The 13,827-nt window shown below is 42.1% G+C and overlaps 1 protein-coding gene across 2 annotated transcripts; it reads right to left on the minus strand.

The window, feature by feature from the left end:
- Positions 1-15: 15 nt before the first annotated feature.
- On the minus strand, positions 16-12,984 carry shld3 (shieldin complex subunit 3). Of its 2 annotated transcripts, XM_020706322.3 has the most exons (4): positions 12,779-12,939; positions 6,261-6,466; positions 3,279-3,844; positions 16-1,688 (listed from the first exon to the last, which is right to left on the minus strand). In XM_020706322.3, exons 3-4 carry the CDS (start codon positions 3,777-3,779, stop codon positions 1,485-1,487), a joined length of 705 nt encoding a protein of 234 aa, XP_020561981.1. In that variant the 5' UTR covers positions 3,780-3,844; positions 6,261-6,466; positions 12,779-12,939; the 3' UTR covers positions 16-1,484. The 2 variants fall into 2 exon arrangements, with proteins under 2 accessions (XP_020561981.1, XP_020561980.1); XM_020706321.3 differs by lacking the exon at positions 6,261-6,466 and having other exon boundaries at positions 12,779-12,984.
- Positions 12,985-13,827: the final 843 nt, after the last annotated feature.

Consider the following 13,827-nt stretch of genomic DNA (forward strand, 5'->3'; position numbering starts at 1 on the left):
TCACACAGGACGGACTTTCAGCACAAACATCAACTTTTATTCAGGTCACAGACGGTACAGTCTGCATAAAAAACATGAATCCATCTCATCTTAAAGTCATCACTGCATCCAAGAATCTCAACGTAGAAACAAGAAAAATCCCTTTGAAGGTTGCTCCTAAACTCATCTTTAGTTTTATTCACACCTGAATAAGACGCGTTATCACAAAGATATTAATAAAATCCAGTCAGTGTGTGTTCATTTGCTGTTCAGCTGAGGAACACGTCCTGTACTTAGATCCTGTGCTTTAACCCAAACAGCATCACTCAGACCAGCTCAGTAAAGATTTTTTTATTCCTTAAAATGAGAAGTGTTTAGGACACAAAACACCGATTGGTTCTTCCGTTTTCAAGACAACTTCCTGCAGGCATTGAGGAACTCGACAGTCGGTTTTTGCTGACCTCGACACTTTTGCTAAAATTATTTCTTTTCCAAAGTGGACAAAGCTGCTGGCGGTTCACCGAATTCAACCAATCACCATTTGGAGCATCAATGGGGCTGATACCTGTGCAGCAATCATATCATTACTGGCTTGTTTTACGCTGACAGATCACACTAAAGCACAGCAGGCTGCTGCTTAACCCTGGTGCTATCCTATGGGGTCAAGATGACCCTACCCTTACTTTGACGTGTTATCCCCATGATAAATGTGGATGAAGGTGGAAAGATTTCATGTAATCCATGGACACCAGTGAAGATCACAAATCACTGAAGAAAAAAGGTTCAGAGCACTGTCTAGTGGGTCTAGATGACCCAACTCCCAATGGTAAAGTGCCTAGGATAGCACAAGGGTTACATAAAGCATCTGTGAGCTGTTGGGGGGTCTTTTCTAGAAGTGAAACTTCTTTTCTCATGACTTCAAGGGAGGAAAATACTGAGTCGTGAGGTGTAACCCTTGTGCTATTCTAGGCACTTTAACATTGGGAGTTGGGTCATCTAGACCCACTAGACAGTGCTCTGAACCTTTTTTCTTCAATGATTATTGATCTTCACTGGTGTCCATGGATTACATGAAATCCTCTCCACCTTTGTCAGAACACGTAAATGTAAGGATCGGGTCATCTGGACCCCATAGGATAGCACACAAAGGAAAAGTGTAGGGACAGACTTTAGGTAAGGACAACCGAAGAACATCTCTGTAAGACTTCCTTGTAAAAGTCACATTTGGACCAAGAACCTCTCAGAGGTCAAAGGGCAGAACCTTTTGATTAGACTAGTGAACTGATGTTCTTGGCTTTGGGAAAAACCTTTTGCCAACAGTGGTGTCATTCCTTTGTCAGTCGTCCTTTCATCCATGGGGTCCACAGCCGTCATTCAGCCATGAAACCCGGTTGGGGGTCGTCGCCGTGTGCTTTTCTCTTTGGCTCGGCAGTTCTCAGCCGTCCTTTCTTCAGTAGAAAACAGCAGGAGAAGGACGCCATGGAGCCTGGGCGGCGAGGCGCCCTCTACATGCTGAAGACGCGTCCCAGTCTGTGGACGGAGAGGAAGATGCTCCCCGACAGCCGCAGCTCCTCCTTTAAGAGGCGCCCCACCTGCTCCGCGAACAGAACATCACAGAACACCCAGACCTCCGCCCGCTCCCTCTGGAGGTTGGCGTTGCAGGTGGGCAGCCTGGAGCGCCGGACGGGTCGGTTCAGAAACCGCCACACCTGGAACACAGGTGAGAAAGAGAGAGAGATGAAAAAGGGAGAAGACTTGAATGAAGTCGTGAGCTTTAGAGCACCTTCCACCCAAGGAGGAAAATAGTGCTGACCAAAAAAAAAAATAATAAGGAATTAAAAACCCAATAAAAGTCCAGCTATGACCGATGCTGAGGCACAGTAGTGGAGGAACAGCGGCAGGTTTAGCAGCAAATGTACGATCCACCCGAAACCTCTCAGAACCAGCAGCCCACACGGGTCTGGAGGCCATTAGGACTTTAGGGAGGAATATTTTAAAAAGGCAAACTAGCCAGGTGAGAGGGTGCAGCACCTGAGAGTAACCTAAAAGTAGAAATGAGAATTTCTATTCCAATACTTCAGCACCTTCAGAGCTTTAGCAGCCGGTACAATTAAACATAAACGAGTCAAACGAGCTTTTCCCTAACTTATGCTAACTACATCCAAAGGAAACCACACTGCTCAAAACGAGGGAACAGCTAAACAACTCCACATCAGCGTGGCGTCCGGAGCGTGGAGGCGCTGCCAGGAGACAGGCCAGTACATCAGGAGATGTGGAGGAGGCTGTAGGAGGGCGACAGCCTTCCATCAGGACCACCTCCTCCTCCTTTGTGCAAGGAGAAGCAGGAGGAGCCCTGCCAGAGTCCTGAAAAATGACCCCCAGCAGGCCACAAATGTGCACGTGTCTGCACCATCTGCTAGAACCAGACAATAAAAAGAAAACACCGTACAAGACGTTTGGCATTTGCTAGAGAACACCACGATTGGCAGATTCCCCACTGGGGCCCTGTGGTCTTCACAGATGAAGGCAGGTTCCCACTGAGCACGTGTGCCTGACTGCCATTGGGGACCGAGACGACATCCTGGGACCCCTGGGGGAGCGTGTGGTGGTGCGGTTGGCCCTGGGTTCCTCCTAATGCGATGCTCGGAGGGCCACGCAGCAGGAGCAGTGACAGACCGTAGAGGAGGTTTACGGATGGAAAGAAAGAGATGAAGACAGTGACTTCACAGCCGGCTGGACAAACAGGGAGGGGCTTATTCTTCTACTGTTTACTAGCGCTTGTCCAACACATACAGTTGGAATAAATCTCGTAAATCTGCTCCAGAATTCCAGCCGAGCACAAACAGCAATTATTGATCTCTCCTTTATGGTCAACTTTGAAAAGTTTGACACTTGCATGAAATAAAGGGAACGCCATCCAAACATCACAACTAAATCCAAGTCCCTGATTGGTCAGAGTCTGACCTGGTTTAAGGTTAACGTGTTCAGTGCTGCACATTTTGCACTAGGATCCTGAAAATGGTGACTTCTGCAGCTAGGAGAATTGAACGCAGAAGCCTGAAAGCCCGGATACGCAGACTTCTATAGACTTGAACGCGCGTTCACATTCAAGCAGCCACTTGTGAAAGTAACTTGAAAGCGAGAGCGGAGTGAATGGAGGCGGGTGGTTGGGCGTGGCGCCCTCTGAAGGAAGCAGCGCGGTTTTACGGATGCCCCACAGCAACAACGCCGTGCTGAGGAGCATTTCCACTTCAGCTGAAACCAGCAGGGAGCCGAGCGTTTCTCTGATCTTCACTGACCTTCTCCACGCTGCCACAGTTGTGCTTGGTGATCACCCACTTGGCCCTCTGCCGGAGGTGAAGTCTGTGGACGTTGATCGTGGAATCAAAGTGTTTGGAGAGCAGACATGAGTGAGGGAACGGTTCTCTCAGCGGGAAAATGATCCACGACTGCCTGATGGGCGCCACATCTTTGTTTCCAGGTGGATTTGGCGTCTCAGAGACGTCCTTGCTCCACTGCGATCGTGGACTCCGTGGATCTTCGGCGCTTGTCCCGTCAGCATGGCCGTTCTCCGAGGTGGTTTCAGCACCAGGCTGCGTCGATGGGAAGAGCTTCTCTGATGCCGGGATGACAGGAGCCGGCCTCGCAGGTCTGATGGGCAGCCGGCCGTCTGCGAACCACGGCTGGAAGAGCGGAGGGCGCCGACAGGGGAACGGCTCCAGGAGCTTCTCCGTCCACTCCAACAGGGAGCCGAGCCCATCTGCTGATTGAGGCGGAAAGTGCAGAACCACATCCTCCATCCAGACCCACTCCGCATCCTCCTCTTCCTCACAATACAAGCCCAACCGGGTGTGGGACGGAGGACCTGAAGAAACAGATGGAGGTCATCAGGAAAAAGGCTCTGTCCTCCATTACAAACAGCAGGGGGGGGGGGACTTCCCACACAACCCAAAATGAAGTAGAAGACAGAATTATTAAATAATACATTTAGAAAACTTTATAAGTGACCAATGTTTCATGTAAAAATATTTTATAAAAGCTGAAAGACGTTTCTTTATCATACAGCAGCCTCAACAAAACCGCCTCACTTGACCGAGGAGACGGACTTTTCTGGATTTTTGATCCATTCACACATTTCTGAGTATTCCTCTAAAGAGGATCAGCTCCTTTCAATCCATGATTTTTTTAAACAACTTTAACAGGAAGTAAATACAGTTCAGAACACAACTGGATATGGTGAATCTGGTCTTTGATGAGTTTTAAACACTTTTTACAAAAAAGATGCTCATTCGTTTCTGGGTATTCTTTGCAAAAGGTACAGTTAGGGTTAAATGATTGAATGCATCTTAGCATGAACTGATTGGTGGGGTAAATGTTGTTCATTATTTTAAAAGAAAATTCTTTCATTTGATCATTTATCCTAAATCTTTGGGTCCCACTCCAGGCTTTTCTCCAGATACTGAGGGGAACAAACCGTCTTTGCTACAGAAACGACATCTCTTTGATACGAGACACATATTTTGTTGTTGTTGTTGTTCTTGGAGGTGGGGGGAAAACAGATTTTTCCTGTGGTGCTGTCAGTCATTTCTTCATTCCTAGCAGTTGTTTTAAACATTTATTTGACACATTTCTTTGGAAACAGCATCAAACACAATGGCATATTCTTTAGGAGTGACAACGAGATTGTATTTAGAATTGAAGTCAGTATAGCTTTGTAAATTCCTGTCAAAAACGATGACCCACCAGTAGAATTATTTTCTCTCAAACAAATGTGTAAAAAACAAAGACTTGTACTTGTATAATATGTGTTTGCTGTGCCAAATAAAAAAAGTTCTGGGGAGAGAATGTGTGTTTGTATAAAAGCACCCATCAAGAAGCGTTTGTTTGTGGAATGCCGATAGTTTAGCTGCTTTTTTCCCCAACACTGAATGAGGAAGGAGAAGAAAATGAAGGCCGCCCAAATCTGAAAATACAAAATGTGGAACTATATTCCAAATTAGTAGGGTTATTTTTAAGGTAAGATTTGATCCAGTTTATTTTAAATGTATTAGTTAGGGTTGTAAAATAAAGAAAGTTTAGTCATCCATTCTGGTATGAATTCATTAAAACAGATTTTTTTTTAAATTATGTATACGGTTTTTTAGATGAAAAGTTAGATTAGTTAGATTTTCCACGTACAAAGATGAAGCAGAGCGAGTCGAGAGATTCCCTCTGCCTTTTAGGCTCCGGTCTCTTTGAAGTTAAAACGTTTCCTGGTTTTCCTTCTATTCGTTGTTGGAGATTGTAATCCCTAGATATGCTACACCTTTGATGGGAATATTACAGATGGATCCGGCACACTTTTTAATGTTAAGATGATGTCCAGAGACATTACAAAACGCTTTTATTAGATTAAGGGCTCGAAGGAATTTGACTGCCATCTCTCAGAAAAACAGTCATATCATCAGCTAATTGGCCAATAAGAATCTATTTGCCAAAGACAGAGATGCCTTTAATTTATTTATGGTTATGTAATCTGCCAAGGATTGAGTGGGTAATAAAAATAGATATGCGCAAATTGGGCAACCCTGTCGTATAGCTTTTATTATTAAAATGAGAAGAACCATGTTTTAGTTTTACTGTGCAGTTAGCATTACGGTATAATAGTTCTAAGAGCCAAAAATAAATAAGAGCCAAAACCAAATCTGTGAAGGGGGAGCCTCAGGGATCGAGTCGTCCTTCTTCCGGGCAGCAAAATGGTCAGATAAATTAAGTCATATTTGATTTTGTTTGTTTTTTTAAGTTCTTTAGTGTGCCAAAGGTGATATATTATCATACATGTGGATATAGTTGACTGTGAAAGGCTGAAGAAAAGCAGGATAAAGATGTAGAACCTTTTAATAAAAATGGAGAATGTCAACATGTGATGATGGATGATATAGTTCCATTCATCTGCACTTATACTATAACTTATAGTACAAAGCTATGAGCAGAAAGTTCATATTAATTAGCATTTTTTTACTTTAAATTAACTTAATGAAACCTGCTTGCATTAGTTATTTGTAACAAAGATCAAATTTTGTATTCTGTTTTTGAAGTAGTTCTTTAGCAGAACGATGGAGGTGGATCTGTTAAAACTAAACAGTGATCCACTGCGTAAACTAAACAACCTGTTTGTTTTTAGCTTGATAAGCTAGAACAAGACTAACAGAGCTAGCATAACGTTGCACACCAAAGGGTCAACAAATATCGAGTCAACTACATCTAAAAATGACCAAGGATGAAAAGTTAAACGTCCAAACCTTTGGAGAGGAAAGATTTTTGAGCATGTGGTTATCGAGCTGTTTTTGTGCTGACCGCCAACAGGAAACAGACGAAAGTCTGCTTCCGGTGTAGGTTAATGGCGGATGGCACACAGCGCAATACCGCCACCTGCTGGTCCGGAGTGAGGGTCATGATTGACTTCTCCTGATCTCGAGGCTGGACATCTCAGTTTGCTGAGTGTGCCCTGAAATATGGAAGCAGTTGTGTAGCAAAATTAAAAATAAAAGTCAAAACCAGAAATGCCTTTTCTTTTTCAAAATAAAGCAACATTTTTTTACTCAAAATTCAAATGAAAAAGCAATCAGTCAAAATGTTTTTTCCTTTCTTCTTCAAAACCGCTTATTCTGTCACTTAATTAAAATGATAATGAAAATAGTATTTGACATCTCATTTTTAAAAAGTTGTCTGGTAAATGTGTAGCAAAATTCATTTAGAAATGTCTAATTTGAAACTTAAAATTGATTCACTGAAATGCTTTTTCATTTTCAAAATGTAACTGCATCAAATGACTCAAAATTAAAAAGTGCTTTTTCATTTTTGACTTAAAAACCGCTTATTTTGTGTCATAATTAAAATGAAAATGCAAAGAGGGGATAGCATTTTCATTTTCACATCCACCCTGCGAAAAGTGTCGCATATTTCAATTCCACTTAGCATTTCCAGAGGGGGGGGGGTGACGACGTCAGTGCCATCTCTGCTAAGAGACACAGACATGCTAGGAGCAGTGCGACCAGGCTTGTAGCTTTGTGTTAGCGGCAGAAAAGAGGGCTTTGTGATGGTTGTGAATCCTGCAGAGCTAATTATTGGTAAAAAGCTAGAATTTCTTCAAGATGTTTGTTAAAACAAAACAATTAAAGATTTAAAGCAGATCTTCTTTTATGCTGCACAAGTGTTTGGAAAAGATGAACAGCAGTAAAAAGCAAAAGAATGATGGCTAACCACAGTAAACTCAATGTATAGAAAACGATTATCTTTTTGTTTCTTTCCAGCACTCTCCTGGGAACCCGTGTTAGCTGTGTCTAGAATGAATCCAAGGACGCTCTGTGTTAGTTTATCTGTGAGAAACGGCTTTGCAGGTCCGGAGATGATGTGAGAAGACTGTGGAAGGATGGACATGTGGTAATTAATGTTTCTGATAGCGCTGCAGCTGGGTTTTTATCGGTTTCCCCTACTTAGAGCTCAGCACATAAGTAACTTAGAAAAAACCCAGAACAACATATTAAAAGAGGAGAGCAGCAGAATATGCACCGGAGTGGAGAGAGATTGTTTACTGGGTAGATCTGTGTCTGCTCTCCTCGTAAAGGTATCTCAGTCTGTTTGTCTGTCTTTCCTTTTTGAATTGTTATGACGTTGAAGGTTGTTTTAAGCCAACACACAGCTCTCCAATAAAAAGGAAAAAACAGACAAAAAGCAAATGCAAACATGTATAAGAATATAGAAATATTTCAGCATAAATTACATTTCAAGGCAATCAACAATCTGGACCCTGGATCAGTCACTATTCTGTAGCAGATTTACAAATGTCATCAATAAAAGGATTTGAATTCTAAAAACATTTCAATGAGAATAAATATTATCCGATTTCATTTTTAAAATGACAGAAATCACACGGATCAACCTCAAAGCTAAATCTACTCCTTAACGTCTCTGCCGATGGGTGACAACTGTTTATAATATTATTTATCTAATTTTAGGGACCACTGGCCATTTTATGAATTTCCATATTTGACAGGTGTCAGTTATTTTATATTTCACTTTTCTGGTAAAGTCTTGGTATAATTTACCTCTGAAGGATTTGTTTAGATATATATTATCACATTTTTTCATTAGGTTTCATTTCACCTATTACTAAATTTGGTAGTTTGATTTGAACATTAGAAGATGATATTATATTTTTTATTAAATGTATTAAAGCAAATGGAATTGCTCTGCAGGTTTTCTGAGATTCCGTGGTTTAACCTTCAATATCAGATTTACTTTGTAGTCTCTTTAAAAAAGCGAGACGACACACAACACATGCAAAACCATCTTTGCAAACGCAAACATATTTTTGAAAACAGAAATATAAATTTGCAAGGAAAAATATTTTGGAAAAAAAAAAGTTTTTGAAAGCAAAAATAAAAAAACTGATAAAATGTTTTTTTGGAAAGCAAATATTAGATATTAGATGCATAAATATCACTCCATATGTGTCAGGAAGGGCATTTGCCTTAAAACTTTCGCCACAGTGAGTTATTAGAAAGAAATAGATATGTGATGATAAATAACATTTCTCTCTCTCTAATTACATCATCAAACCAGCTGCATGTCTCTTTTAGTCATTTGTGATTATTTCCTCCACAGCTTCAATGACAGCCAATGAGGTTAAGCTGGTTGGTTTTCATTTATAATGTTATGTTTATCAATAAATGTAACTAATTTATCATTGAATATTATTTCTAGAATGTCTGAGAATTGTGGAAGCAGAGAAACAGGTCTGTAGTTTGTAGTTTGGTGTTTGTCTCCACTCTAATAGACAAGAATCCCTTTTGTTATTTTCATTTAGTTTGGGAATCTTCCAGTGTGTAATGATAAGTTATGGATGTTAGAGGCTTATTAATGACCTTTTCCACCACTGTCATATCTGTATCCTCACCATCTTTTGAAGTTTTACTCTTGAGTTTATTTAAACTGAAATCAGCTCATCTTTGTTCCCATCAGAGAGAGGATTGAGTTTGGGATTCTCTCCATGGTGGATTATTGTCTTTGCTGGTTCTGCATTGTGGAATTTCTGCTTCCACCTCTGGATCCACGTTTACTAAATAATTTTGCTGCTTCATTGTGGTTCTAGCTTTGACCTGTCTCATCTGTAAAGTTATCTGGATAAGTTCGCTTTTTTGTTCCGTTTTAAGGATTTTATTTCATATTTCCCAAACTCACTTTAAACATTGTTTTTATTTTCATTCAGTAGATTATTAAAGTACACTTTTTGATGGTGTTATTTTAGTTCATTTTTATATGACTTCTATCTTTGTTCAGTTTCTCTTTTACTCTGTTTTAAGAATTTTTTTAACCAATTTTGTAACCAAGAGCATTTATTTTATTCTTGCATTCATAAATTGGACAGTTCTTCTTGTAAAGTGAGCTAAATGTTCCTAAAAAACATTGGTAAGCGATTTCCACGTCTTTCTCTCTGTACACAGAGTTCCAGTTTCTTCTGGATTGGTCATTATTTAGAGAGTTCATAGTTTTTTCCTTTCTGGATTATCTGGATGCTGTGAGGCTGCCCAACACTTGACCCCCCCCCCCGGTGAGGGGGTGGGACCAACTATTACTAGTGGACGCCTCTCGGCCCGTTGCTTGTGCAAACGGTTAGGCCATGCTGTGGTGCAGTGTTCAGCGCTCTTGCCCCAGTTCAATCCCGGGTGGGACCGTTCTGTGTGGAGTTTCCTCCACAGTCCAGAAACATTCTTCCTATGTGGAGAAGAACACAGATTCTAGCTCCACTGCAGAACTTCAGACTAAAGAAAAGCCACGAGGGCCACAACCCGCTCCACGCCACGTTCTCCGACAGATCCTCTCCTCCACATGCAGCCTCCTTAAGATACCGGAACTCAACACATATCGTCACGCATGGGCAATGGACAGTGTCGTTACCAAATTCAACGGTCATACAACTTTTTTCACCCACTCTCATCACCATGACACCGGGGGGAGGAAACGGAAATTGCAATTATTGTCAACTTATTGCATACAACGTTGCTGCGGCCGAAGCCACTTATGCCTGTGTCTGTTATTTCTCTGTTTGTGACGCCTATGGAAGCGTATCTGAGTTTATGTTGTTCATAAACGTATATACCAACATGCAAACGCACAGAGGAGCCAGTGAGGTTTGGAACCAGGAACCTTTTGGTGCTTTTGGTTGTGGAGGTGATGTTGCAGAGGAAAATCCAGCTGATGTCCCGGATTCACTTCCATTTGAACCAATGTTCTGACGCTGATCTGGTCATATTCCAACACTCACCCAAATTCAACATTTCTGCCCCGTTTGTCATCACTTTTCCCTAATCTGAGCCCCCAGGGAGTCTTTCATGCAAACACAATGCAATCATATGAGGTTAATCTGCCATCTTCCCTTATTTTAGAGACTACATTTACTTAACTTCATTTGTTTACGTTAATCCTTGTTTTTAACTCCAGTTATTCTAGATAAACCCCCCTTTTTTTGGGTTTGTTTTAATAAAGTTGGACTCAAATAGAGCTCCCGGACCCCTCCCTCATCTAGTTTCCTACAGTTACTAAATTTCATTTTTGTTTCAGCTAAACCTACATCCTTATTGTAAGAGTCACATTTGTGACCAAATAAACCCTACTCCTATTTTTTTAGGAACTAAAATAACACTAAAGGGCTAAAAATCTAGCCACTCCGGTTCAGGACAATCCCCCGCCCCCGTTGCTCTCCGCACACGGCAGCACCTGAAAAGCCGTTTGACGCTTCCGCCAAACGTCCTCCGGGTCAGCTGCTGAGCGTACACGGCGGCGATGGTCTCTATGGCCACTCTGGACCTCAAGAAGGTGAACAGCTGCACAAACTCCGGCGACTCCCAGTGTTTGAGCAGCTCCCTGTGAACACGCGTGTGGAGTTCCGTCCTGATGTCTTCCCAGTCGACCCGAATCTTTCCAGCGGAAACCCTCGACAGGATTTTTCGCAAAAGCTCCTCACAAAGGCTTTCCGAATCGAAGTTCTCCGTGCATTTGCTCGGCTTGGAAAAGATCGTTGCAACCAGTTGACGTAGCGACACCTCCAAGTCCTCTATGGGGTAGTTCGTGTTCCCACTGTCAGACGAGGTTTCAGATTCTCTAACTTTGTGTCTTATTTGATGAAACCACGACCGGAACCTTTCTGCCCTAGACTGGGGTTCGATTTCAGGTGACCTTGGCGCATCGTTCGGTTCATCCTGTTCGTTGGCGATCTCCCGGAAATACAAGGGTGGAGATGAGGATAAATAGATTGAGTCGGTGTCTATGAACCGAGGTCTTATACCCAGACCGCATGAACTGGAGCTTCCTGTACTCTCTGAACCGCTTGTAGTTGTTGCCCCGTCTGACGCTGGGTCCATCTTTGTAAAGCAGGATCTTACTTTTGCAGCCCAAGATCTAATTTTTTCTGCAAATTCTTGAGCTTTTGTGATTGGAGGAAGTTCTTGGTCTGGATCATCTTCAAAATCAGATTCTGAACCAGGGTCCGAGTCTGTAGGGTCCCAATCAGAGTCTGAAGATTCTGCGTCTGCAGGGAAGAGGAAGTTTCTTATAAATTCCAGTTCTCGTTCTGCAGACGGTGATCTGATCATTCCTTTTTTCAACCCTTGTGGTTTTTCCTCCGCGCTTGAACCCGCTGGTGTTCCGTCAGCCGGCCTTCTCTTAAAACGCCGTCTAAACAGGCCCCTGGGCTTTTCAGGAGCGCCTTCTTCCTCTTTGTTTGGACCCTTTCCCGGTTCCGTGGCTGGCTTCTCTTTTTCCGCCTGTGTTTTTGCAAAAGCCGATTTGAGGTTTGACATCCAGGATTTGCTTTGGACCTTCCCTTTTCTCTCTTCAGGTTCTGTGTCTGAAGAGTCGGATTCTGTCCCTGAAGGTTCATATCCCGCTTCTGGAGATTCAAACCGCCTGCCTGAAGATTGACATGATGCTCCTGTAGATTCAGGCTGTGGTTCTGTACGTTCAGATATTGTTCCTAAAGATCCAAATCGTCTATTGAAACGTTCAGATTCGGAATCTGAAGAGTCAGAGTCTGAAGAGAAAAGATCTAATATAAACTGTCTGTTCATCGTTCTCAGGAAAGATTTTTCCTAAAGTTTTTCTTTTTAACTAATAAAATGGACTTTAAGTGGATCAGTGTTCCTCAGCCTTCTTGCCTCTTGCTTGTCTCTTGCCCCTCGAGTCCCCCTAGTCACTCATACTTGACGGTTTTCAACTCAGCATTTATGTCCTCATATGACGTCAAAGAGCGTAATACAGGCTCATCATTGGTCACCAATGAACGCGTTATGACACCACTAAAAACGCTCAATGACGTCACTAGGCGCAAACCGTCGCGTCCACGAAGTCCCTTCACTTCCATCAATCTATAATGCTTTGATCGTGTTATTTTTTAAGTTTAAATCTTTTATTTATTTATTTTTACCAAAAAATAGACCAGACACGCAGTGAAACGCTTTGTCATTGTAACAACAGAGCGAATCTGTTGCGGCCACTGGATCCGTCCACGCATGCGCGAATCGTACAACATTTGTAGTCCACTTGTAGTCCATTGCAGGATTGTGCTAGCCTGTTTCTTAACGCTTCCTATTTTTTAAATTCAACATTGAAAAACACGTTAACATAAAAAAGTCAACATCCGAAGACATACTCGCCCAGTAACGCTTTAGCGAAAATAACGGGATATTCGCGCATGCGTGGACGGATCAGGTGGCGACAAGCCGGCATAGTACGACGATCGATGCTGAAGTTCATCTCTTACCTGTAGCTTTTGTCCAGAGGATGTAGCCAAAATGGTTTCAAAGTCGAAATGGTTCATCAAATCCTCCGCCGGCAGCGTCTCCTCCTCGTGTCTCTTCTGCTCCTCCTAGATCCTTTTCTCTCTTTCTCCTCCGCTGCATCCCAGTCTTCAAAATGATCAAACTCACCAAACATGTTAAAGGAAACAATGAAATAACTCCTCTTTTCTGTTATGGTAACCTGCAGAGAATCTTATGTCTACCTATGTTCCAGGTTTTCTGACTTTCCGGTTAGCGGTTGGTGTTTAGGTCGGCGCAATGATATGTGACTGGAACTACTTTTTAGGTGTCCGTTTTCACTTAAGGACAGTCTGCAGCCAATCAGAATCGAGTATTCGGCTGGACCCTGGTATAAACACGAATAAAGCGGTTGATTCAAAATTTATCATACAATTATTTTTATTGTTTGAGATTTAAAAAAAAAAACAATTTTCTAACAATTGTGTTGATCACACAACAAAAGTAAATATCAGTGCAATCACACATTAATAAAACTTCATAAATCAGACTTTGATTGCTATTTAATTAGAAAAACATGATGGTGGAACTTTATTTGACCTTTACATAAACACCAGCCGTGTGTAGCTTGTAGAAATGTGTTTTCCTTCTCTAAAATGAGAAGTTTTTTCAGGAAAGGAATTATTTTTAGCGCGTTAACGGCATCTTACAGGTCTTTTATTTATTTTATTCCTCTTCGTTTGTGGATTTTTTTCTTTTGTTGTTCTTTAACGCCAAGTTATGAATTAAAGGGTGAAGGTGACTGGCCTGCACACCTGAACCCCTTAGAACCCCTCTGGGATGAATTAGAGCAGAGACTGAGAGCCGGGCCTTCTCCACCAACATCAGAGTGTGACCTCACCATGACCTTCTGGAAGAACGGTCCAAAACTGCAGCAGAACTACATCATACTGAAGTTTATGGGTTAGGAATGGGATGGCACCTCCGTTCATAGGTGAGTCGAGGCAGGTGAGCCAAAACCTTTGGGGATATAGTGTAGAACAAAGAACAAAGG

Source organism: Oryzias latipes, chromosome 9 (genome assembly GCF_053564925.1).
Source record: "Oryzias latipes strain Hd-rR chromosome 9, Olatipes_Hd-rR_3.1".
Classification (NCBI taxonomy): Eukaryota; Metazoa; Chordata; class Actinopteri; order Beloniformes; family Adrianichthyidae; genus Oryzias; species Oryzias latipes.